The sequence below is a fragment of the Myotis myotis genome, unplaced genomic scaffold, assembly GCF_014108235.1.
Source record: "Myotis myotis isolate mMyoMyo1 unplaced genomic scaffold, mMyoMyo1.p scaffold_m19_p_25, whole genome shotgun sequence".
NCBI classification, from domain to species: domain Eukaryota; kingdom Metazoa; phylum Chordata; class Mammalia; order Chiroptera; family Vespertilionidae; genus Myotis; species Myotis myotis.
The window spans coordinates 4012378-4038623 of record NW_023416330.1 but is presented as its reverse complement, the minus strand read 5'-3'; the positions used below and the strand labels follow the sequence as shown (position 1 = coordinate 4038623).

The following is a 26246-nucleotide window of genomic DNA, read 5'->3' as shown; positions in this document are numbered from 1 at the left end:
TTTCATCTTTAAGAGATGCTCAGCACCCTTGTGCTTCTTCTCTGCCAACTTGTGTGAGAAGTGGCCCATGCCCTCCAGAGCACATTGTGGCGGTCCAAATAGAAGCTCAGAGAGGTAGGTGTAGGAGGCCCGCAGATGCGGTTGACCAGGCGGTTGACGGCAGCCTCCACCTCTGTGGAAGAACACTGATGACTTAGGGAGCTCATGGTTGTTTGGCAATAAGAAGTTAAGGTAACAATAATTTTTTAAAAAAATACACCCCAAAAAAACAAACAAACAAAAAAACGGTGTTGGCTGGCTTTGAAGGCTGAAGATGGCTGAGGTGGTTCCAGAGGTTGTGACTGGAAAGACATAGGGTGGTTGAGGCTGGAAGAAGGGGCGTCCCTGGATCTGTTCTATCCAAACTTTGAAGCCAGAGACAGATCCAGGACCACTGAGGGCACCGTCAGGAGGCCAATGCTTAACCCACAATAAGGCACTGCTAATTTTAGGCATTTGCAGAAATACCTATTTGGTGAGCTTTTTAAGCATTCATAAGTTTTGAGATTGGCTTTTCTTTTGCATAGTCAAGCCAACTTTCCTCCAGCTCTGAAGCCAGCATCCCTTCACACCTCAGGTACAATGCACAGGGACCCAGCGACTTTCAGGGCTGTAATATAAGGCAGCACTCCTTGGCTGAAGCAGCAAAAGCTCCCAGCTCCGCAGCTTATCATCCATCCCCGCAGCTCACTCTTGATACCATGCCCCCCGGAATCCAGTCTCTGGATACTCCAGACCAATGACAGGCCACTTTGCTTTGGACCCCACTTAGGGCACAAAGCAGCAAGCCAGGTCCTGGGTGGAGTAGGAGTCCTAGCCCTTCCTCTGGCCTCAGCACCTTGAGCTACAGCTTCTCACCTGATGCTCACTTACTGTACCTCTGCCCAGGGCTGCTCTTGGACTTCATGGCCATCTGAGATCCTTCTCATCTTTCAAGTTAGAGCACCAAGTCCCACCTCTCTGGAAAACTTCCCTCCCTTTTGTATCCTTCTACCTAAATCACAAATTAGCATCTGATTTATGCCATCTTGCTCTCTAGTCTTGTTGCCTGTCTCATTATATCCTGAGCTCTGTGGGGGTTTTGACGACATCCCAGACTTTTTCTAGTTGGAGATGCACTGTAATGAGCACTGAAAAATCATGGCCGTGTTCTCCCACAGACATGGCTGCCGAGGTTGCAGAGGTGGAGTGAGGAATCCATGGTGGCACAAAGGTGAATGCTAGTCCAAGTTCAGACAGGCTATGCCAATCCTTGGGTTGATTGTCATCTAGATAGTGCTCATGAAAATTCAGGCAAAAATACAGGTAAAATAATAAAGCTCCCTGTATGACCAGCAACAGTGGTTCACAAATTTGGGTGTGAAAATGCAGACTCTTGACCATTTTTGCACCTCTCCCATCCCACCAGACAGAATCAACAGATCTGGAGCCTGGGCAGCTGCATTTTTAACAAGCGTCCTAAGAGTGTGATACAGGTCCCACGTGGCAGGTGCCTCAGACAACTCTGAGAAACATGTTCCAGGAGGCTACTTCTCAACGTGGTCCCCAGGCCAGGAGCACCAGCAGCACCTGGGAACCTGTTAGAAATGTTACTTCTTGGTCTACTGAGCCAGAAACTTAGGAAAGACCGTGACCTGTGACCTGATATGTCCTCCAGGTGATTCTGACTTGTTCAAGTTTGTGAACCTTAAAGTTTGTGAACCACTAGTGTAAGAAAAGGTACAATTTCAAATCAGCAAAAGGGACTGAGTTCTTCAGGACTCTATAGACTAGTCTTCAGACCACATCCATCCCGACACCCACCCCAGCTCTTACTGAAGGGAAATGGACATTGGCAGTGCAGCGAGGAGGGGAGCAAAGGGCACAGAGACCCGAGAAAGAAAGCAGGGACCATGGCTTGTTCTTTCTTTATTGGACGCTTTGTAGATGTCACGCAGGTCTAAAAGTTACACTTTTAAATAATTATTTAAAAACCGATCAGGAATAAGGCCCTGATCCAGAGCTCCAAACCAGAAGCAGAAAGGAATGGGGGCAGTGGGCTGAGTTGTATTCCTCCAATTTCATCAAAACTCGGAAAACCAGGATCCTAAGCTCCTTCACAAGCCAACCAGGGTGTGGGCCCTTGGGCTAACCCTCAGGTGCCTCTGGCTGCATCACTCAGGGTCAGGAAGCAGCAAGGGGCTGGCAGGAACAGCCGGCTGAGTCCAGACATGGACAAAAATAATGGGAAGGACAGAAAACGGACAGGTACTGTCCAGCTGTAGATAGGATCACAGAGTGTAGCTAAGGCAGGTGGGGGCAGGGGAGGAGCTGGGGAGTGGTATTGCAGCAATGCAGGAGTGCGGCCCCAGGGGCCTGGCCCATCTGGCCAGGGTAGGGCTCACACATTGTGGGTCCTCCTGCTAAGCTGGGGCTCTTCGCCCACCAGCTTGGACTTGAGGTGCTCCTTGTAGGCCAGGATGTCTCCAGGCCATTTGGTGATTGTCTGCTTCTCACAGACCCAGATTTCTTGTGCTACCTAGAAAGCAAATCATAGACTTAATGATCCTGGCCAGCACTCTCTCTCTCCCTCCCAGAAAGCTGTTTTTGGGGAATTCCAGGAAAAAGACTCCACAGCCTTTCCAAGCCCCTTCACCAGCCTCATATCCAGCTCGGGGCTGGTTTCACTATCTCCACATTCTTTGGGATGGCTTAACACAGAGGAAATATAACGAGCAGGTTTGGAGACTCCCAGCCAGGAGCTGCTGTCCTCCTGATTACCAGTCCCCTAGCAGGGCCTAGATCTGTTCACAGGCTTCACTCTCAGCTCCATCCCATCTTCCCCAAAGCTTCAGAGAAATGACCAGCAGCTTTTTCACCAAAGACTGGTGGTAGCCCTCTGTCTAATCAAAATTCTCCTTAGTATATCATTAGGCTGAAGAACCTTGGGACAGTAGCAAAAGCACTCTGTTCTCTACCCAACTCCCACCCTGATTTTGGCCAACAATATTAAATAGGCTAACATCCCCAAATAGCTACTGAAGAAATGAAGTATGTCCATTAAGGCTTTCTAAGTTTCCCAAAGAGCCATAAGATCTGATCCAAACCACCCCATCTATGCCCTGAGCCCCTTTCCCAAATCAAATAAAAATGTGTTGCCCTAGCTGGTTTGGCTCAGTGGATAGAGCAGGGGTCATCAAACTTTTTAAACAGGGGGCCAGTTCACTGTCCCTCAGACCGTTGGAGGGCTGGACTATAGTTTTAAAAAAAAACTATGAACAAATTCCTATGCACACTGCACATATCTTATTTTGAAGTAAAAAAACAAAATGGGAACAAATACAATATTTGCATGTGGCCCGCGGGCCGTAGTTTGAGGACCCCTGGGATAGAGCATTAGCCTTTGGACCAAAGGGTCTCCGGTTCAATTCTGGTCAAGGGCACATACCTAGGTTGCAGGCTCCTTCCCGGCCCAAGCCCTGGTCAGGGCTTGTGCAGGAGGCAACCAATTGATGTGTTTCTCTCACATCGATATTTCTCTTTCCCTCTCTCTAAAAATCAATGAAAAAATATCCTCGGGTGAGGATTAAGAAAAAAATGTGTTACATGCCCCCTATGTGTCATGACTGTCCTCCATCCAACCTTCTCCTATATGCCCCCTACTAGGTCTCCCACCCGAGCCAGGAGCCTCACCTGCTGAATAAGTCTGAAATCATGGCTGACCAGCATCATACCACCCTCAAACTCATTGATGGCATCAGCCAGGGCATCAATGGTCTCAATATCCAGGTGATTGGTGGGCTCGTCCAAGAAGAGCATGTGGGGGTTCTGCCAGGCCAGCCAGGCCAGACACACCCGGCACTTCTGCCCATCAGACAGGTTCCGGATCGGGCTCACCTGAGTAGGACCGTGATATTTATATAAGTTAGTGTTACCCCCACCAAACAGCACAGTTCACCTCTTCCCCGTCACTCAACAAAAGCTGGTGTCAGGAACATCCAAGTTCAGGCAGCAAGGTGGTGACACAGTCATCAGTCTCTCAGGCCTTAAGGAATGCATCCAGAAGCCAGAAGCTCCTGCAGTTACCAAGGCCATGACTCTCAGCACTTAAATCTTAATGATTCAGCCCTGGCCTGGCTGGGCATCATCCTATACACCAAAAGGTAGCAGGTTCGATTCCTGGTCAAGGCACATACCCAGGTGGCAGGTTTGATCCTGCCTCCCACATGCAGTAGGGGTGCATGTGGGAGGCAGCCAATTGATGATTCTCTCTCATATCAATGTTTCTGTCTGTGTCTCTCCCCCACTTCCTCTCTAAAAAGAAATAAATAAACCTTAGGATTCAGAGCAATCCAGTGGACCTTCAGTCCAGACCTGAATCCAGGAACTTGTTTTCTACGTTTAATTTCCCTTGCCCTCAAGCACAATGGCTCAGAGACTGCATGATGTGCTTGCCCCTTCCTCATAGAGAGACCTAAATGCTCTACTATAGCAATTTTCAACCGTGTGCCACAGAAATTTTTAAAATATGAAATACCCGACTAGTCAAAGGCCTCTTTTCCCTTAGATTGTCAAATAAAAAAATGACAACAGCCTGGCCATGTGGCTCTGTTTTGGGGCATTGACCCATGAACCAGGAGGCCACGGTTCAATTCTGGTCAGGGCACATGCCCAGGTTGTGGGCTCAATCCCCAGTAAGGATTGTGCAGGAGGCAGCTGATCAATGTATCTCCCATCACTGATGTTTCTATCTCTCCCTCTCCCCCTTCCTCTCTGAAATAAAAAAAAAAAAAATTTTTTTTAAATGAGAACAGCCAACACAATAGCCGTCCAGTGTGCATGTATCAAAATTATACCTTTTTGGGGTCAAATTGGCAACAAATATATTTTTTGGTATGCCACAGAATTTTAATAGTTTGTGTGTGACATCAGATGAAAGAGGTTGAAAACTGCTGCTCTACTACATAACAACCTGGGGCAGAGGAAAGGGAATGGTGGCCAGGACAGTGTCCCCTGACCATCCAGCCAGTCTCCCAGTCCTCTGGGCTTCTTCCCCACACCCGCCTCCACTAACCTGCTGTTTCCCAGTGAGACCATATCGCCCAATGATCTTCCTCATTTCTTCCTTCTCCTTGATCTCTGGATAGCACTTCATCATGTACTCCAAAGGGGAAAGGTCCAAGTCCAGCTGCTCTTGTAAATGCTACAGGAAAAAAAGGAACCCACCCAGGTCTGACTGACGTCCAAGAACCCTGCTGGGTAACTTGCCAAGTAACTTACTCCCTCTACCCAGGCACCACCTGTTCAAGGAGAAGCAGGTAGGAGTTGACTGGGTCACATGCAGCCCAATTACCACACACTGGGGAGTTCCCCCACCTCAACCCCAGGCCTGTCATACCTGATGGTATCGCCCTATCTTGACATGAGAGTGTTTTCGGATCATCCCATCTGTGGGTAATAGCTAGAAAAAGTAGTAAATGGAAAGACAAGCACACAAAAAAGGAAACCAGTCAGAAGCAGAGACAGGCAGAACTGGGAAACTAACATATGTTCACACTGAACAAAACTCATACAACTTCCTATACTGAACCTACATCACCTCCTCACAGACTACTACTCTGGTCCATAAAAAATATTTAGGAAGATATACTGAAGTAGATGTTCAGCACATCTCCTCAGTGGTGACTAAATGTCTACTACAGCATGCAACATACTGTATAACAAAGGACTCAAACATAGGCACCACACATATTTTCTAAAATGAAAGCATATCTGTAAATGCAGATGTTCCTATACTCTAAATCAGCCGTGGGCAAACTACGGCCCGCGGGCCAGATCCGGCCCGTTTGAAATGAATAAAACTAAAAAAAAAAGAAAAAAAAAAGACCGTACCCTTTTATGTAATGATGTTTACTTTGAATTTATATTAGTTCACACAAACACTCCATCCATGCTTTTGTTCCGGCCCTCCGGTCCAGTTTAAGAACCCATTGTGGCCCTCGAGTCAAAAAGTTTTGCCCACCCCTGCAAATGCTCTGATTGAAAATACAAAAAATAGACCCATGCATGTGTCCTCTCTCTTACACAGTCTCGTACTCTCTCTGGGAAGTCCCACCCCATCTGACACCATACCTCTCCAGTTAGCAGCTTCAAAAGAGTTGACTTCCCTGCTCCATTGGGCCCTACCAGAGCCACTCGTGTGTCAAGGTCGATACCAAATTCTAGATTGTTGTAGATGCAAGGCTGAGGTGGATGAGAGAGAGAGAGAGAGAGCTGGATACCAGGCCATGATACCGATCAAACTGACTGGCAGACCAACCCTACTGAGTGCCTGGAGGTGGTGGCAGTGTGGAGGAAGGAGGCAGCTCTCATGGCAGACTCCAGCCCACTGTCCCCACCATAGGCCCAGCTGAGTACTCTTCCTCCCAACTACGTAAGAGGGGCTACTGAATCCCTGGATGAGGCACCTCAGCTGCCACACCTGAAAATCCCCCACAGCCCAGGGGTTAGGAGGTATACTCAGCACAGAACAGAAGACTCTCCCAGCAAGTTGACACCTTGTAAAATGCACCCCAGCCTTCCAACCACACAGGAGACTCACCCCATCTTTTGTATACTTGAAGCTCACATTCTGCACCATAATGACGGGTGGAGGGATCTTGCCACATGGTGGAAAATAAAATGACAATGTCTAGGAAAAGGACAGGGCATTTATCAGGTTAGGTGCTTTCTTAATCACGTCACTTTAGGCCACCTCTCTCCACCCAATTGGACCCCACCTTGTCGCTCACGACCCTCTCTGTCAGTCCTGATGCCATCATTTTCTGTAGCGTCTTCTCCTTGCTCTGGGCCTGCCGGGCCAGTTTAGCGCTGCCATGACCAAACCTAGCAATGTAGTTCTGAAAGAGATCAGAAAGGGGGCTTGGAGAATGGGCAGGCATCAAACAACTCGTCTTAAAAGCAGAGTAAAAACTTATGTGCCTCCTCCTGACTTTTTTTAGTACCCCTAAACTCTCCCGAAACCCTCATCCCACTCCCTGGATGCCCTACCCACATCCCAACTGCCCTACCTTCATGTGCGCAATCTGATCTTGCTCCCAGTGAAACCTCTTCATCTGGTTCTCCTCCAGCTCCAGCCGTGTCTTCACATACTGGTCATAATTACCCTGTGGGGAAACGCGCCAGTGAGGGGGGCAGCGTGAACCTCAGTCCTGGGTTCTCACCCAGGGTTTAGGGGATGCAGATGGCATGTGACTAGGCCTTGGCTATAAGACTGTGCCGTAGGGAAAGAGGAAATGCACTAAAAAAGCATATCCTGATCTGGAATCTGGGGCCTTTCAAATTGTATGCCTCAGCCAGAGCAAGGCGCCAGACCAAATCCTCACTTTAGCCATAAACACACCCACAGCATTGGGAGCAGCCGTGAAAACCACCGTCGTACAGACATCACAAGGCTCTCCCTAATACACCCACCCCTAGAGGCTGAAGCCCCCTGCAGTTGACAAGAACTGCTCCCAGGAGGGAAGACACAGACCAATCAGATTTAGGACCTGGCAAACCCTGCACAATTGGACTGCCATGGTTTCTATCTGCAAAACACTAGACTCAACCTAAATATCCATTAAAACGGGTTTGACAAATAAGGTATAGGATAGCCACACAACGAAATACCATGCAACCACCAAAATGAATGAGGTTGATTGATATATATATTCATATGAAAAGCAGTCCAAGATACAGTAAACTTTAACAGCAACCTACAGAAGAGAATGATTATTAAGATTACAACTGTGATATGTATACAAGAAATTTTCCACAAATGCTTGCAGGTACACAGGAAATTTCTGGAAGGCTATTTAAGAAACTATTAGTACTCCCATGGCAAGTATAGTTATGAATGAAGAGGACTTCTATTTTTCATTTGATATGATTTTTGAAATAGAGACTATGAAAAGGCACAAAAATAGGCTGTCGAGATCCCGACGCCCATTCTTCATGGAAGGAGGGTAAATGTGCCGACAGTCATGAAGCAGTTAAGCAGCCATTCAGGAAGACAGAGGGCAGCCTAGGTACCGTGAAAAGTCAATCTCTTTGCCACAACGCAAACATACACTGTGTGCACTGGCTGACAATCCAGGCTTATGGCCTGAAAGCAAATACTTTGGGACTAAAACAGGCTGCAAGATTCCTTGTCCACATATTTTTATAGCAATAGGTAGAAAAGACTGCTAAGTCTGTTTTTTGGTTTGTTTGTGTGTTTTTTAAAGGAGAACTTCAGGGAATTGGTAAGCAAAAGGTTTCTGTGGAGAAGGTGGGGCTACTCACCGTATAATACTTCAGTTTCTTGTTGTGCATGTGAATGATGTTGGTACAGACACCATTCAGAAAGTCCTGGGAATGGGAGACGAGAACCAGGATGCGCTTAAAACTGCAAAGCCAAAGAACCAGTCAGGGGGGTGCTCACAACTGGAAGATAGTCCACAACAGGTAAGCTGAGAGTCAGGCCCAGAAAACCTTCATCCTTGTTCATCCTTACACTTGAGCACCTGTTAGATTTATTGGTCAATTCCCAGCTCTCAGCAAGCACTGAAGCCACTAGTGCACCATTTACCTATAAGGACGTTTTAATGCCTTTCAAAGTGTGGTGAGACAGTCTGAGATTCCCTCATCTTCTAATTTTCCTCCAGGTTCTAATTTTCAACAGAATGGAGTAGAAATGGTAGTACCAGTGATGGTAAAAACAAAAGTGTATGTGCACAGACCCACCCATAAGTGTATTGGAACTATGGGTGAGAAGAACTGGAATCGGCACAGTCAAAATCATGACACTCTTCTTTTTGAAAGAAGGTACCAAGTCACTGCAGAGACCACTGAAAACCTTCGTCTAGAGCTGGCACAATACCCCAGGTTATTCAGCTCTTTAACCAGAGAGACCATTGCCATATCTGCTATTTTTTCTTTGTCACTACATCATGATCTTAGATAATGTCTATAAATACAGTTAAAGAAATTGACTTTAAGCATAGCTGGTGTGGCTCAGTGGTTGAGCGTCAACCTGTGACGCTCAAACCAGAAGGTCACATTCAAACCAGAAGGTCACAGTTTGATCCCCAGTGCGGGGCGTGCAGGAGCAGGCCCTCTCATCATTGATGTTTCTATCTCTCTCTCCCTCTCCCTTCCTCTCTGAAATCAATAAAAATATTTTTTTTTAAAGAAATTGGCTTCCCTGACCGGTTTGGCTTAGTGGATAGAGCGTCGGCCTGCGATCTCAGGGGTCCCGGGTTCGATTCTGGTCAAGGGCATGTACCTTGGTTGCGGGCACATCCCCAGTAGGGGGTGTGCAGGAGGCAGCTGATGGATGTTTCTAACTCTATTCCTCTCTCATCCTCTCTGTGAAAAATCAATAAAATATATTTAAAAAAATAAAATAAAATAAAAAGAAATTGGCTTTAATATAAACAAAAATGATATCTATATGTGATGGCTAGAAATCTAGTTAAAGAAATCAGCTTTACTGTGAACTGAAAGGTCCCAGGTTCGATTCCAGTCAAGGGCACATGCCTGGGTTACAGGCTCAATCCCTAGTAGGGGTGTGCAGGAGGCAGCCAATCAATGGTTCTCTCTCATCATTGATGTTTCTACCTCTCTCTCCCTCTCCTTTACTCTCTGAAATTAATGAAAAAAAGAAATCAGCTTTAATGAAAACAAAAAACCACCCACGTTTCAGACAAAAGAAAGACAATCAAACACAAAGGCCAGCCCTAAAGGTGCTTACCACTGTCACTGTGGCCTTCGTGGCCTCACTCCATTCATTTGTTAACTGCTCTAATATCAGTGCGGTTTCTGGGTATCCATTTCCTCTGGACCCTGCTCAACTCCCTCCTCAGCACCTGCCCACTCCCAACCCCAGCCCTGTCCCCTTACGTCTTTAGTTCCTCTTCCAACCACACACAAGCATCGAGGTCCAGGTGGTTGGTGGGCTCGTCCAGGAGCAGCATGAAGGGCCGAATGAAGAGGGCTCTGAAGGACAGGAAAGGACAGAGCCACCTCAGTCTAATGGGTGCGACACAGAAAGGGACTGCCTTGCCTGCTACCGCAATTTGGGTCAGGCCTGGCTTGAGTCCTGAAACCAATTCTAGGTTCTATACCTCAGAGGAAAGGGAGAACTAGGAGAGAAACCAGAGTTGAAGAGCAGAGGTTAAAGGGCAGAAACAGGGTTGAGAAGCAGAGGGATGATATGCTTTGGAGATGAGACTGTAAAAGTCTTTGAGTCTGTCAGTCTTTTACACTGATGATGGTAACCATCAGGAAGGAAAAAGGACAGAAGAAACCAATCATTGCAGCGAAAAGTATTCAGGTTAGAGCTATCTGGCAGGGTTGCTGGCCTCTAGCAAGAAGTCCAGAGAAAGCTCTTTTCTTAGATGGAATCTCAAGACAGGAGAAGCAAGGGGATAACTCTGGTTCCCACATCTGTGGAGCTTTTTAGAAATAAGAACAGGCTAGGAAATCTGTATTTTTAAAAGCTCTCTAGGCAAACCCAAGGCAGCTAATCCTTCTCACACGTGGGATCCCTGCACTCGTGCTTGAAGGTGCACACAGGCAGCCTTGCTGAGGCAGCGTGTCAGGCTCACCAAGGCACCTGGCAGACAATGGTGGCTAGGGAACCACCTATTTAATCGGGACTTTCTGGGGGGATTGCTAAAGGAATGATGGTTATGAAGCTCAGTAAAGGGATTAAGTGAAGAAAAAAAAACCCTCATAGACACAGACAAAGTATGGTGATTACCAGAGGGAAAGGGGAGTGGGGGGAGGTAGAAAAGGGTAAAGGGAGAATAAATAAATATATTTTAAAAAAAAGAAAGAAACTCATTTCAGGTCCAAGTCACAAGAAGATGAGAAAACAGATCTTAACAGCTAGCATTCTAACATTCTCTCCTTATAGAAAAAACAATGAGAAAGACTGAAGCACAAAAAAGGGTGAAAGGGGAGTCAGGAGGAGAAAGGCAGACCTATTCCACCATTTACCGAAGATGCCTAAACACTATGCCAGAACCCAACAGCGACCACTCAGTCAGGAGCCCACTCCTTAACCCACACACATCAGCCCTCCACATCGTCGATGTTGGTGTCCTGTTTGGCAGTTACTGACCACTGACCCCTGTTCAAAACACTTCTATTAGAGCGAGCTTTCATCCCTGAGAGAGAAGGGGAGCTACAGGGGGGGAAGGAGAGGGACTCACCTGGCGAGGGCAACCCTCATCCTCCAGCCTCCACTGAAGTCTTTTAGTTTCTTGCGCTGCATGGCAGGTGTGAAACCCAGTCCGTGCAAGATCCGCGAGGCTCTCATCTCTGCCTTGTCAGCATCCAGCTCCTCCAGACGCTCGTAGAGCTCCATGAGTTTCTCACACTCCGCTGTGGGCAGTGAACAGCCTTCAGGCTCCCTGGGCCCTTCCCGGGAGGAAGCCTCGCACCTCCACCCCCCAGGTCTGGAGCCCTACCATCCTCGTGAGCCAGCCGCTCAGCCTCCTTCTCCAGCATGGCCCGCTCCGTATCGACTTCCATCACACACTGCAGGGGTGTCTTGTCACTAGGGGGCATCTCCCGAGTCAGATGGTAGATGTCGATGTGCTCAGGGATGGGCACTTCACGTTTCCCAATGGCAGAGAGCAGCATGGACTTGCCTGAGAGAGGCAGGCAAAGAGTGGGAAGGGGACACTCAGCAGTTTTGTGTCATTACTCCAACCAGTTCCTCCACTCCAGCCCAGCCACAACCTCACCATTTTTAAAAAAATACATTTTCATTGATTTCAGAGAGGAAGGGAGAGGGAGAGAGAGATAGAAACATCAATGATGAGAATAATTGATCAGCTGCCTCCTACATGCCCCCTACTGAGGATCGAGCCGGTAACCCAGGCATATGCCCTTGACCAGAATCAAACCCAGGACCCTTCAGTCTGCAGGCCAACGCTCTATCCACTGAGTCAAGCCGGCTAGGGCACCATTTTTTTTTTTTTTAGTACTTTCCTTCCTTCCTTTCTTTTTTTAAAAAATATGTCTTTATTTCCCAGCCAATGTGGTTCAGTGGTTGAGCACTGACTGACTCATGAACCGGAAGGTAGCGGTTCGATTCCATGTCAGGGCACATGCCTGGGTTGCAGGCCTGATACCCAGTGCGGAGAATGTAGGAGGCAGCCAATCAACAATTTTCTCACATCATTGATGTTTCTCTCTCTCTCTCTCTGAAATAAAAAGAGTTATTTTATTTTATTTTATTTTTATTTTTTTTTATATATTTTATTGATTTTTTACAGAGAGGAAGGGAGAGAGATAGAGAGTTAGAAATATCGATGAGAGAGAAACATCGATCAGCTGCCTCCTGCACACCCCCCACTGGGGATGTGCCCGCAACCCAGTGAAATAAAAAGAGTTATTTTAAAAAAGTAATAATAATAAAATGTCTTTATTGATTTCAGAGAGAGAGGAAGAAAGAGGGAGGTACAGAAACATGAGAGAGAGAGAGAGAGAGAGAGAGAGAGAGAGAGAGAGAGAGAGAAAGGAAGGAAGGAAGGAAGGAAGGAAGGAAGGAAGGAAGGAAGGAAGGAAGGAAGGAAGGAAGGAAGGAAGGAAGAAAGAAAGAAAGAAAGGGAGAGGTACGGATCGGCTGCCTCCTGCACACCCCCTACTGGGTATAGGCCCGCAACCCATGCATGTGCCCTGACTAGAATCAAACCAGTGACCTCCAGCTCAAACACTGAGCCACACTGGCTGGACCCTTCCTTCCTTTCATTCATTCAAACCCTATTACCCGCTCCCCGTTCTTAGGACACCTTCCCTCCAATTCTTGCCTCACCCCTCCTCTGTGAAATCTGTTCATCTACAGCAGCCTCACACTGCCAACCCACCCCTCCCGCCCACTTTTCCAGCACCTATTGTAACTACTCATGTGGTACTTACCACACACTGCTCTGTATTGCTAGCTCCTTTCCCTGGGCATTTCTGCTCTCCCACCCATACTGTAAACTCCTTGCTTTGTACATAGCTGGTGCTAGGTAAATACTCGCTGAGTGACAGATGAGCCAAGGAGAGATACCTCCCACCTCGCCTTCCAAGGGCCTCACCAATTCCATTTAAGCCAATGAGACCATAACGACGGCCCGAGTTTAATTCCAGTTTGGTGTCACTGAGCAGCTCTTGACCATGAAAAGTGAGGGAGAGGTTGATAATGTGGACATCAGTACTGTTGGGGTGAGAGGCAAGGACACCAGTGACAGCTCGAGCGGCAGCTTTCTTCATCTCAAAGTCCTCCAGCTCCTTGGACAGCAAATCCACTTCTGGGGACAGAGAAGAAAAGCAGTTTGGGAAGAGACGCAGCTCTCAAGGCATATGCAAGAGCAGTGATGGCGAACCTATGACACGCGTGTCAGAGGTGATACACGAACTCATGTTTTTCGTTGATTTTGCTTTGTTAAATGGCATTTAAATATATAAAATAAATATCAAAAATATAAATCTTTTGTTTTACTATGGTTGCAAAGATCAAAAAATTTCTATATGTGACACGGCACCAGAGTTAAGTTAGGGTTTTTCAAAATGCTGACACGCCAAGCTCAAAAGGTTCGCCGTCCCTGTGTTAGAGTGCCTGGATCGCTCTGTTGGGAGAGCATCAGACTTTTAACCTGAGAGTCCAGGTTTCCAGTCCCTGTATGGACATTTGTGGCTTTTCCCTTTATTCAGGTTACTCAATATTACCATACAGAATTCTGAATGCTGAAAAAAGGCATGTGTGTTCTAAAGGACCTGGACTCCAGATCAAGTTGAGCAGATTCAGAGGTCTACAAACTTTAAACAGGGGATACTTTGTATATAGATCTGCCCTAATACCCTGCTTTTTTGGATACTTTTTACTTCATAACTTACCATTTTTTAAATCCTCACCCAAGAATATGTTTTTATTGGTTATTAGAAAGATGAAGGGAAAGAAACATCCACTGAGAAAGAAATAACAATGTGTTGCCTTCCATACATTCCCCAGAGATCAAACCTGCAACCTAGGCATGTGCCCTGAATGGGAATCAAACCTTTCGGTGCACAGAATGATGCATCAAATCAACTGAGCCACCTGGCCAGGGTTTATAACTTATCCTTTTAACCTCCCGTTTCTAGATTATATACATACATGGTGGGAATGACTGTAACTGCAAATTGTCCTCTGTATGTATTAAGTGACTAGTCCTAATGCTCCCAGAAAGCAGATACTATAGAGGTGTAACTCTCTAATTTCACAAGCTAAGAAGCTCCTAGATCAGGGGGAGGGGGGGGGAAGCCTTTTTTCTAACAAGGGCCATTTGGATATTTATAACATGATTCTCAGGCCATACAAAATTATCAACTTAAAAATTAGCCTGCTGCCCTAGCTTGTGGATAGAGTGTTGGCCTGCAGACTGAAGGGTCTCAGGCTTGATTCCAGTCAAGGGCATGTACCTCGGTGACAGGCTCAATCCCCGGCCCGGTCGGGGGGTGGGGTATGTGGGAAGCAACCAATGGATGCGTCGCTCACAATGATGTTTCTCTCTCTCTGTCTCTCTCTTTCCCTTCTACTCTCTCCAAAAATCAATGAAAAAATGTCCTCGGGTGAGGATTAACAAGAAAAAGAAGAAAAATAAAAAATTAGCCTACTATATTTAGTCAAACTTTTAACTAACTCACCCCTAATGCCTCTGCAGGGCCAGACCAAATGATTTCGCAGGCCTTATAGGGCCCAAGGGCCAGACATTCCCCACCCCTGTTCTAGAAGATGCTTCCAGGAAGCTTGTTGCCCAGAAGGGACCAGTGAGGAAATTTACAGAGGGAAACCGCAGGCAAGGCCAAGGCTGGACAAGCCAGAAATCCCCAAATCTGAAGGGTTTCAGAGGTAAAGTGATCCTGAGACAAGAGACTAGCTGTCCTGTCTCTGTGGTTTTTCATGCATGACTACATCTTTAGGTTGAGAACTATTACTTTTTTTTTTTTTTACAATAGTAAATAAAATAAATTTATTTTGCATTTTAATGACAATGTCTTTCATTTACCTAGATTTGTAAAGTAATGCTATACACATTCTATCAGAACACTGTTACATACTTTAAAAATCTTTACTGTTGAAAGTATTACATATACCTCCTTTTCCCCCTATTCATCTCTTCTAATCTGCCTCCACACCCACCCCAGGCCTTCACAACTTTATTGTCTGTGTCCATGGGGTATGCATATATGCATACAAGTTGTTTGGTTGATCTTTTCCACCCACCTACCAACCCTCCCCCAAGAATGATTACTATTAATGGCTAATATAACTGGCTAATAGCTGAGTTTACTCTGTGCCTGGGACTGTGCTGTATCATCTAATTTAATACTAATAATCCTTATTAGTATTAGTAATAAACCTTATTTAATACTAATAATCCTTATTTCCCATCTAATTTAATACTAATAATCCTTATGGCACATACACCTATAAACCCCAGTTTATAAATGAAGAGGTTAGATAACATAGTCAAGGCCAAAAAGGCTAGTAAGTGACAGAGTCAGAATTTGAACTAGTGCTTGTCTGGTCCCAAAGCCCATGACCTCACCTGCTTCACTATACTACCTTTCTACATAGGAAAGTACCCACAAAGAGTTGTTGAAAGTGGACAGAAATGGGAGTGGAGGGAGTCTTAGTAAGCTTAGCCAAAAGAGAAAAGGTGATCTAGTTACCTATTCAAGTAGGAATCAGAAACTACACACGAGGTTGCAGTACGAGAATTTTCTGACTTTTTAGTCTGTTACCCTTATCTGTGTTCCCTTAGTGATTTTAGAGTAGAACCCATGAAATGAGAAAAGTCATGCGCTTGTTCTCAGGACGAGTAGAGATGTAGTAGAGGGGGGAAGACAGCTCGGTGCCCTCCTTGGACAGGTAAGCTTGGGGAGAGCAATGCCAAGACAGAAGGTGTGGTGGTACGTGGTCAGTCTCAGAGGTCACTCTCCAAATACCCCATCCTGTCAGATTACCTGTGCTGGCACCATTACCCACCTTGCTGCTAAACCTGCTCTATTTGCAAGGAACCAGCACTGAGGGCGGAGAATGCTCCACAAGACAGACAGCAGTCATTCTGTACCTACCTCAGCTCCTGAACACTATGATATATATGTAAGTGCTTGATAAGTACTTTTTGAATGGAGGACTAAGTTTTTAGTTTTGACTGCAAGGAGGAATTTTAAGTCTTTTTTCAATATGGTTGTGTTACCAAGCTTCCCACAGCCTTGCTTTGTGCCAATCCCTGTTCTAGATGCTGAGATGATTATGGAGTAGGGAGAAAGAAGTTCATGTTTAGATAAGTAGTTGATAAACTTTTTCTTAAAGGGCCAGATGGTAAACATTTTAGAGTTTACAGGACAAGTGGTAAAATCAAGATCATTATTTAGTATCTACATTACCATTGAAATGTAACCCTCTAAAAAAATGTAAAAACCATTCTTAGCTTAGGAGAGAAGGTGGCTTAAAAAAAAGGCTGGCCAACTGCCTACTTTTATAAATAAAAGTTTTATTGGAACACAGCCACATTCATTATTTACATATTGTCTATGGCTGCTTTCTACTACAGTGAGAGAATTGAACAGCTGCAAGATATAGTCCATATGTATAGCCCACAAAGCCACAAATATTTACTATCTGGATTTTTTTTTTTCTTGTTCAGTGACATTAGGAGAAACCCACCAATATCTTAATACTCTTTTTTTTCCCCTTTAATTCTTTATTGTTTAAAATATTACATTACTATTTGGATCTTTACAGAAAAAGTTTGACAATCCCTAGTCTTTCTCTTCATCTGCTCAGGCAGGGGAAGATCAAAATTAAGGGAGGGCTATATGCCATTTTCTTTTGATCTCTTCCAGTTTATAGCATCTATAACCTAAGTCACCTTCTAAGCTTCAAAAGAAAGACACTTAAACAGACCTCATTGTCTAACCTACAATATCCCAGAAAACAGGCTCCAAAGACAAGTGAATAGTTTTGAAGAAATGGAAAAAAGATTCTGGAACAAACTTCACCAGAGTGAGTACTGTCCCTTCTACTCATTCTCCAGTGCGTATCTTAAAGTGTCTCACATTGTAAAGAAGGTGGAACTGTTGGTCAGAGGTCACTTTCTTTGCTATTTATCTTGGTCTTTTCAGACCTTGCTATCTAAGGAAGACCACATGGTAATGGCAATTGGTAAAGGCTGGAGAATGGTCACTCACAGTATCAAATAATCCCAAACCCAGAGGAGAGAGGACTCATTAATTATGAAAGCAGAAACGACATGGCTCCTGGCAATAAGAAATGTTGGTTGAGAGGGTTTGTCACATTTCATAATAGTATCTCCCTGAGGAAGCAAGGTAAAATCCAAAGATCCTGTATTATTGAGATAGGGATGCTATATCTGGGTTCCCTGGGAAATTCTATTTTCATAGAAGAGGAAGGGTGAAGAAATTTGTAATGAGGACAGTAGACAATAGTCTCAAAGTAGGATTCAGTTTTCTACCTTTCCAATTCATCCAGAAAGTCCCCACAGAGCCAATGATACAGCTTACCATGGTTCCTGAGCATCTAGAGGGGACCCCAACTCTCTACTTCAGAGATCACAACTCAGCCTGTTCACTCCCACCATTCTTAACTTCTCATCCCTCCTCCTGCCAAGAATAAAACTTCCCCATGGCCTGACTTCAATGCACCAGTTTTTTCCTATAATTCTTATTTTGGAGACAATTCTTACCACTCAACTCTCTACTCTCAATCATTTTTAACTCCTCCTTTTCTGAATTTCTATCTGACTGTCATAATTTGCATTAGTAATTCTCCTCTCCTCTTCAAACATTTACTTAGCATCTCTATCTGCAAGGCTAGTCATACAAAATAGCATTATCCAAGACACAGTCCCTGCAAAAACCAAACAATTTAGGTGGAAAAAAAAACACAAAAACAGAAGAGAAAATATAAAAGGTAATGGTATAAGATAGCACAGGAGTGTAGTAAATGGAAATATTAAGGTCAGGTTTGATTGGGAAAGGCTTTGAGAAAAAATGTCAAATGTAACTAGCATAAAAATTGTGGTATTAGAACTCAGTGTGTAAAAGGACAGAAACATGGTGACTATTCAAGGAATAATAATAGTCTGTATTGAGAAGGCCTGTTTAGAGAGCCTTCAGGGGGCAGGGGGGAGGGCTGGAAATAGACTCCCAAGAGCCTGGAATATTATTTTTCTTTCTTTTTTTTAACATTATTTTTCTTTTCTTTTTATATATTTTTATTGATTTCAGAGAGGAAGGGAGAGGGATAGAGAGATAGAAACATCAATGATGAGAGAGAATCACTGATTGGCTGCTTTCTGCACGCCCCCCACTGGGGATCAAGCCTAAAACCCCAGGCATGTGCCCTTGACCGGAATCGCACCTGGGACCTTTCAGTCCGCAGGCTGACGCTCTATCCACTGAGCCAAACCGGCTAGGGCTGGAATATTCTTTATCACACACTGCCATGTTCCCCCACCTAGACTGTCAGTTCTGCGAGGGCAGACTGTGTGTATAGCTGAGCACCTCAGTATGTAGAACAGTGTCCAGCCCTGGAGAAGTGCTACATATTTTCCAAACTATAACAGAAATTATCTCTTTCCCAGGAAAAACCCATAAAGTAATTCATAAGTTTATGAATAGAAGTCATTACCCCAGAGAGGACAAGGGTGTGATTTGGCAAAGAGCCTGGCACACTGACCACCAGGTGTAGAAATGGGAACTGAGAAAGGGGCAGGGAGCTGACCTCCTCCTCACAGTCTAGCAGACAGAGCAACAAAGTAGCACGGCTCTCCCAGCTGCCTGCCCCGGGTATGTGAGGAGCCTGTGTTTCCCTGAACAGTAACAGGATGCCACAAGCTCCAACGCTATTGTTTTGGTTCATGCAAAGTTTCGAGGCACCTGATACAGTATTCAGTGCCCCCAGCATCCGGATCCGGCCTCTGGCTGGGGCCCGCATCCATCAAGTCCTAGCAACCAGCCCTGGCGCCCACCTCGCCCTCAACGCACCTGTGGTCTCCTGGCCATTGACCCCCTCGTTTCTCTCCTCTGCCACCTGTGGTTCTGCGGCAGCATCTCCGTTTTCTTCATGCCCCTTCCTGGGCCGCTGCCGCGCTTTGGCAGCTTCCTTCTTTTTCGCCGCCTTCTTTTTGGCCAGGTCGGAGGGCATGGTGATGAACCACAGGGGTCGGTACTGGTCTTCCAGGGAGCCTGAAGGAAGGCAAGCACCCCTAAGTCTACTTTAGGGAGAATGCCCGGGCCCTGCTCCGTCCCTGCCGGGAATTTTCCTAGCGAACCTCGGGACCAGCTCCGCCCCTGCCCGGTAGCTCCCAACTTTGTCAGTTTCTCGAGCCGATGCTGATCCTCGGCCGCTCTTTTAACCTCAGCATCTCTTCCCTCGGGCTGTGTCCGCCAATCCCCACGGCCTGCCTCGCTCCGGAAACGCTCCTCCTTCCAGGGCGCCCGGTGGGCACCGGGTTCTGCCCCTCGGCAGAGGGCAGAGGTCCCGTCTCCGGTTTCCCCGCAACTTGGCGCTCCGCGCTCCAGCCGTCCGCCTCGCTTTGCCGGGCTGCCTCCTCCCGTCCGCCTCGGGCCTCCTCTCCGCTGTCCCCTTACTTCCACACCACCCAGCCGGCTCCCCCCGGGACGCACTGTCCCCCCTACCCGGGTGAGTCCCCTCGGGGTCTCCCCACACGCCACCCCCGAACGGACCCCAACCCCCGCCCGTCAGCTTCTCCCCCTTTGCCTTTTCTTCTCCCTCGAAGATTCCTCCATCCATCCCGACCCCGTTCCTCCTCCCTCTTCTCATCCTCCTTCCCCTTCACTGGCCGGCGCCCTCCCCCCAGCGTCTCTTCCCCCAACTCACTGGGCCTTGCCGCTCGGCCTCTGTCGCAACGGAGCTGCTCCTGGGGCTCCTCCGCGTGCGGCCGGCTCACCAGCCAATCACGGGCCCGCGCGGCTCTCGGCGCGCCGCCGCTCAGACTCCTGGGAAGTGTGGTCCTCAAGTCGCAGCTGCCGAGGCAGAGAACACTCCTCGAGAACTACCGCATATCCCAGGGGCCTCACAGACCCTGACGTCATTACGACGCGCGAGGCCGGGATAGTGGGCGGAGGGAGATTAGAGTCCTGGACCCCTCTGTTCGCAGAAGAGCTTTGGCTGCTGCAAACGGCAAGTCCCAGATTGCTCCTCGGATAAGCGGGCTGCATCTTCCGCGCTTTACCCCACCTCTCGAAAATCTGTTGAGTTGTGTGGCGATACCGAGTTTAGAGGGCATCCCGGTTTAGGTAGGCGGGCGAGCGACTACACTTCCCAGACTGCATCAGGCAGGAATGGGGTCGAAACAATGGGCAAAGCAGAGGAGGGAAAAGGAGGAAGAGAGAGGCGGTTGCGAACAGAAAGCTATCCTGCCTGAAAGAAAGGCGTCCCCGTTTCTTGAAACCGAGATTTAAGAGGCTAATCCAGCGTTAACCAAACTTGTAGAATGTGCCGATCGTTGTTCCTGAAACTTGCCGCTTAGCCTACCCACTCCAGAATTGTTAGGTCTGCTCGAAACCATGCAGTTTGGTGGGAAGACCCTCTTTCCGAGGACACCTTTATCATCAGTTAGTCCGTTACCTTTCCTGTGAGCCTCACAGATTTCTCATCGCCTACGCTGTAAATCCCAAATTTGTAGCTTCAAACGCAAAGCAGGCGTTTTGTGATCCCTGTTAACCTCCCCAGGCTTCTGGCCAGCAGGGCCACACCATCAGTGACAGGCTGTAGGGAAGCAAACTCACTCCGCCACCCACATAAAACTAGTTTTCTTCCTCAAACTTGATTCTCCAATAGAATCTAACTGCTCGTATTTCAGATAATTCTATTTCACACATTCATGCCTTTGAAAGTAACTTTTTCTAGATTACCCTCCACCAATTAAGTGTCCAGTGTACGTTAGGCTCAGAGCTAGATGCTGGAGTTGCAATGGTGACAAGGCATTCTCTCACCCTAGGCCAGTGGTCGGCAAACTCATTAGTCAACAGAGCCAAATATCAACAGTACAACGACTGAAATTTCTTTTGAGAGCCACATTTTTTAAACTTAAACTATATAGGTAGTTTGCTTCTTTTTTGTAGCCATGTCAAACAGGGCACCTAAAAAAATGTTTCATTTTATAATAATAATAAAGCCACCAACACAAAATAATTACAATTCTTAAATTGATGACAAAAATACCTGTAGGATTTGCAGCTGGTTGGAAAAATACAGGTAACTTTATGCTTCGAGTAGGTACTTTTGTCACCCGCGTGCGATTTGCGGAGGCGACTAGCACTAACCACTGCACAATGAGACTGCTGACTGACCGGCTCACTCAACTCGTGCATGAATCGCGCCCGCCTCCCCCACGCTGTGTATCCCGAGGCCCGCCTGTGCCGTGTCTCCCGTCGCCCGACTGCCCGACACCCTCCACTTCTTCTAACGCCACTTCTTCAAAATAGACTCGCCCAGGCCGAAAACCGACTTCTGCGTATGGGCCACGAAGGTTCAATCGCACTGTACATGCACGCCCGCACGTGGTATTTTGTGGAAGAGCCACACTCAAGGGGCCAAAGAGCCACATGTGGCTCGTGAGCCGCGGTTTGCTGACCACTGCCCTAGGGAGCTCGCAGTTAAGAAGGAACTTTTTTTTTAAAAATATATTTTATTGACTTTTTTACAGAGAAGAAGGGAGAGGAATAGAGAGAAACATCAATGAGAGAGAAACATCGATCAGCTGCCTCCTGCACACCCCCTACTGGGGATGTGCCCGCAACCAAGGTACATGCCCTTGACCGGAATCGAACCTGGGACCCTTGAGTCCGCAGGCTGACGCTCTAGCCACTGAGCCAAACCGGTTAGGGCAAGAAGGAACTTTAAAAAGGTGAACAAACCATGGCATTTAGGTGGTAAGTGCCTTAAAAGAAGTGACTTGTGCCTGCTGCTGGAATTCCTGGATGGGGACCTCACTTGTCATAGCATAACCAAGTGCATGAATTCTGGGAGCAAACTGCCTGCATTCAAACCCCAATGCTACCATTTACAGTGTGTGACCTGGAAAAAATACATTCTCTCCTCTGTAAAGTGGGACTGATGATAGTACTTACCTCATATGTTTCTTAGAAGGATTAGAGTTTTGTTGGTTTGTTTTTGTGTTTTGGTTAATTCTCACCTGAGGGTATTTTTTCCATTGATTTGTTTTTGAAAATTAGATTTACTATTTATTAGAGCATCAAAAATATGAAATATTTAGACATGAATCTGAGAAAAGGTGTAAAAGATCTAAACAGTAAAAATTATAAAACACTGCCAAATTAAGATCTAAATAAATGAATACATTTACAATGTTCATGAGTCAAAAGACTATATAGTTACAATGTCAGTTATTCCAAAATTGATCTACAGATTCAATACAATCTCAATAAAAATCTTAGGATATGTTTTGTAGAAATTGACAAATCGGTTCTAAAATTCACATGGAAATGCAAAGGACCTAGAATGGCCTAAACAATTTTGGCAAAAAACAAAGTAGGATGACTGACACTACATGGCTTCAATTAAGGCAGTGTGTTAATGGCATCAAAATAGACAAGTAGATCAATGCAACAAAACAGAATCTAGTTCTGGGCCCCACAAACATGGACAACTGATTTGAGGCAATGGTGCAAAGGCAACTCAGTAGAAAAGGAACCATGCTTTCAAAAAATGGTGCTACAATAGGTGACCCATTTAAAAAGGAAAGGAGAGAGGAACTTAGGTCCACACCTCACATCCTATACAAAATTTAATTCAGAACAGATGATGGATCTAAATGTAAAATTTTAAGTTATAAAAACAGGAAGGAGAGCCCAGAGCCCGGCAGCCGACCAGGAGCGCGGGCTTTTGACCCGCGCCAGCCCCAGGCAAGCTCCGGTGACTCTGGTCGAGGCCATCAGCCGGCCCAGTGGCAGGCCTGCTGCCCCCGCAGGCCCAACCGGGGAGCGCTGCGAGTCTGCTAATAGCCTCTGCGTCCTTCTTTGTTCCTAGTCGACCCAGTGGACGCAGTCTGGTTGGACTGAAGCCAAAGCGGGACCTTTGCACCAGTGAGGGTGAAGAAGCTGATTGTTTAACCAGCTCGTCCTTTTCTGCAATAGAAACAACTTGAGAGGAGACGGAAGATGGCGGCGGTATAGGCAGACGCGTCCCAGGTCGTGTCCCGGAGCAAATGGAGTGAGCAGCTGAAACTAGTAACATCCACCCCGAATTGGCGAAATTGCTCAGCTGGTGAGACGGTTTGCAGCCGGGAAGAGCAGAACTCCCCTGGAAAGCAGATCCAAGCAACAGCAACCTCCTGAGCACCACACCCTCTGCTGAGGAACAGCAGCTGTACGTGAAACCTCGCCCCACCAGCCAGAAGAGCCACCACAGCTGTGAGCAGCACCCACCAGAGGAGCTGCTGCCAACTGAAGAGCAGCTGCTACCGCAACCGCCCGAAGAGCAACCACAGACCAAGGAGTCACTGCCACCAAGGGAGCAGCCACTGAACGACTCAACGTCTAGATATGTCAGTGAGATCAAACATGGGTAGACAAAGAAACCCCCAAAGGAAAGAGAAGGAGGACTCTCCAGAAAAGCAGCTAAGTAATACAGAGGCATGCAACATGACAGAAAAAGAATTCAGAATAAGGGTCCTAGAGTGCATAAACCGGATGGAAGAAAAAATCGACAACCTCTGCAAGAAGCAAGATGAAACAGATGAAAAAATCGATAACATATGGAAGAAGCTAGAAGAAACAGATGAAAAAATCAACAACTTAAGTAAGACCCAAGAAGAAATGAAGAGTGATATAGCTGCAATGAAAAACTCCATTGAAAGTATCAACAGTAGACTAGGTGAAGCGGAGGACCGAATTAGTGAATTAGAAGACAAGGAAGCAAAACACACCCAAATTGTACTGCAATTGGAGAAAAAAATGAAAAGACAGGAGGAGAGCCTAAGGGAGCTTTGGGACAACATGAAACGAAACAACATACGAATAATAGGGGTACCAGAACAACAGAAGGATGAACAAGGATTAGAAAACCTATTAGAAGAAATAATATCAGAAAACTTCCCTGAGGTGGGGAAGAAAAAAGTCACACAAGCCCAAAGAGTCACAAACAAGGTGAACCCGAAAAGACCCACACCAAGACACATCATAATTACCATGGCAAATGTTCATGACAAAGAGAGAATCTTACAGGCTGCAAGAGAGAGACGGAAAGTTACATACAAGGGATCTCCCATTAGATTGTCAAATGATTTCTCAACAGAAACACATCAGGCCAGAAAAGAATGGACGGAAATTTACAAAGTGATGCAAAGCAAAGGACTGAATCCAAGAATACTCTATCCAGCAAGGCTATCATTCAAACTTGAAGGGGAAATAAGAAGCTTCACAGACAAAAAAAGGCTAAGGGAGTTTATCACCACCAAGCCAGCAATGCAAGGAATGCTAAAGGGACTGGTATAAAAATAAGAAATAAAAAGCTCAGAAAGAAAACAGCCACACAAAAACAGAAATGGCTACAAACAAGTACCTTTCAATAATAACTTTAAACGTAAACGGACTAAATGCTCCAAACAAAAGACATCGAGTGGCTGAATGGATAAAAAAACATGACCCATACATCTGCTGTCTACAAGAAACCCACCTCATTAGAAGGGACTCACACAGACTGAAAGTGAAAGGATGGAAAAATATCTTTCAGGCAAATGGAAAGGAAAAGAAAGCTGGGGTAGCAATACTTATATCGGACAAAATAGACCTCAAAGTGAAGGCCATAACAAGAGATAAGGAAGGCCACTTCATAATACTAAAGGGATCAATACAACAAGAAGATATAACCCTGGTAAACATATATGCACCCAATCCAGGAGCACCCAAATTCATAAAAAAACTCCTGGAAGATATCAAAGGAGAGATCGACAACAATACAATCATAGTAGGGGACTTTAATACACCACTGACAGCACTGGATAAGTCCGCTAGACAAACAATCAGCAAAGATACAGCAATCCTAAGTGACTCACTAGATCAGATGGACTTAATAGACATCTTCAGAACACTTCACCCGAAAGCCAGGGAATATACATTCTACTCAAATGCTCATAAGATATATTCAAAAATAGACCATATATTGGGTCACAAGCAAAGTATCCCCAAATTCAAGAAAATTGAAATCATAAAAAGCGTCTTCGCAGACCACGATGGCATAATATTAGAAATAAACTACAATAAAAACAACCCAAAATACTCAAACACGTGGAAGCTGAATAGCATGCTATTAAATATTGACTGGGTTACCAATGAAATCAAAGAAGAAATTCGAAACATCCTGGAAACTAATGACAATGAAAACACAACAATCCAAAACCTATGGGACACAATGAAAGCAGTCCTGAGAGGGAAGTTTATAGCTCTACAGGCCTATCTCAAAAAACAAGAAAAAATGGTAGTAAATCATCTAACTCTACAACTCAAAGAATTAGAAAGAGAGCAACAAGAAAACCCCAGAGTGAGCAGAAGGAAGGAGATAATAAAGATTAGAGCAGAAATAAATGACATAGAGACAAAAAAAACAATACAGAAAATCAATGAAACCAAGAGCTGGTTCTTTGAAAGGATAAACAAGATTGACAAACCTCTAGCCAGACTCACCAAGAAGCAAAGAGAGAGGACCCAAATAAACAAAATCAGAAACGATAGAGGCGAAATAACAACAGACCCCACAGAAATACAAATGATTGTTAAAAAATACTATGGACAGCTCTACTCCAACAAACTAGACAACCTGGAGGAAATGGACAAATTCCTAGAAAAATACAACATTCCAAAACTCAATCAGGAAGAATCTAAAAATCTCAACAGGCCAATAACTATGGAAGAAATTGAAGCAGTCATCAAAAAGCTTCCAGCAAACAAAAGCCCAGGACCAGACGGCTTCACAGGGGAGTTTTACCAAACATTCAAGGAAGAAATAAAACCTATCCTCCTCAGACTACTACAAAAAATTCAAGAGGAAGGAACACTTCCAAGCTCATTCTATGAAGCCAGCATCACCCTAATACCAAAACCAGGTAAAGACAACACAATGAAAGAGAATTACAGGCCAATATCCCTCATGA

At 45.7% G+C, this 26246-nt stretch overlaps 1 protein-coding gene across 3 annotated transcripts; it reads right to left on the bottom strand.

Moving 5' to 3' along the window:
• Nucleotides 1-1930: 1930 nt before the first annotated feature.
• On the bottom strand, nt 1931-20097 carry LOC118679397 (ATP-binding cassette sub-family F member 2). 3 transcript variants are annotated; one of them, XM_036356088.1, is made up of 15 exons: nt 19952-20097; nt 19096-19296; nt 13137-13349; nt 11517-11699; nt 11259-11430; nt 9943-10038; nt 8344-8446; nt 7089-7184; nt 6798-6917; nt 6620-6709; nt 6151-6261; nt 5417-5479; nt 5093-5221; nt 3712-3915; nt 1931-2557 (listed from the first exon to the last, which is right to left on the bottom strand). In XM_036356088.1, the coding sequence occupies exons 2-15, from the start codon at nt 19253-19255 to the stop codon at nt 2420-2422; spliced, it is 1878 nt and encodes a 625-aa protein (XP_036211981.1). In that variant the 5' UTR covers nt 19256-19296; nt 19952-20097; the 3' UTR covers nt 1931-2419. The 3 variants fall into 3 exon arrangements, with proteins under 3 accessions (XP_036211981.1, XP_036211982.1, XP_036211983.1); XM_036356089.1 differs by lacking the exon at nt 19952-20097 and adding an exon at nt 19832-19947; XM_036356090.1 differs by lacking the exon at nt 19952-20097 and adding an exon at nt 19383-19694.
• Nucleotides 20098-26246: the final 6149 nt, after the last annotated feature.

Coding starts and splice junctions, on each gene's coding strand:
- LOC118679397 (XM_036356088.1), bottom strand. CDS start 19,255: ATGCCCTCCGACCTGGCCAAAAAGAAGGCGGCGAAAAAGAAGGAAGCT. Junction 5,480..6,150: donor TGAAGCTGCTAACTGGAGAG/GTATGGTGTCAG, acceptor TACTTTTTCTAG/CTATTACCCACAGATGGGAT. Junction 2,558..3,711: donor ATTTCAGACTTATTCAGCAG/GTGAGGCTCCTG, acceptor TTTGCTTTCTAG/GTAGCACAAGAAATCTGGGT.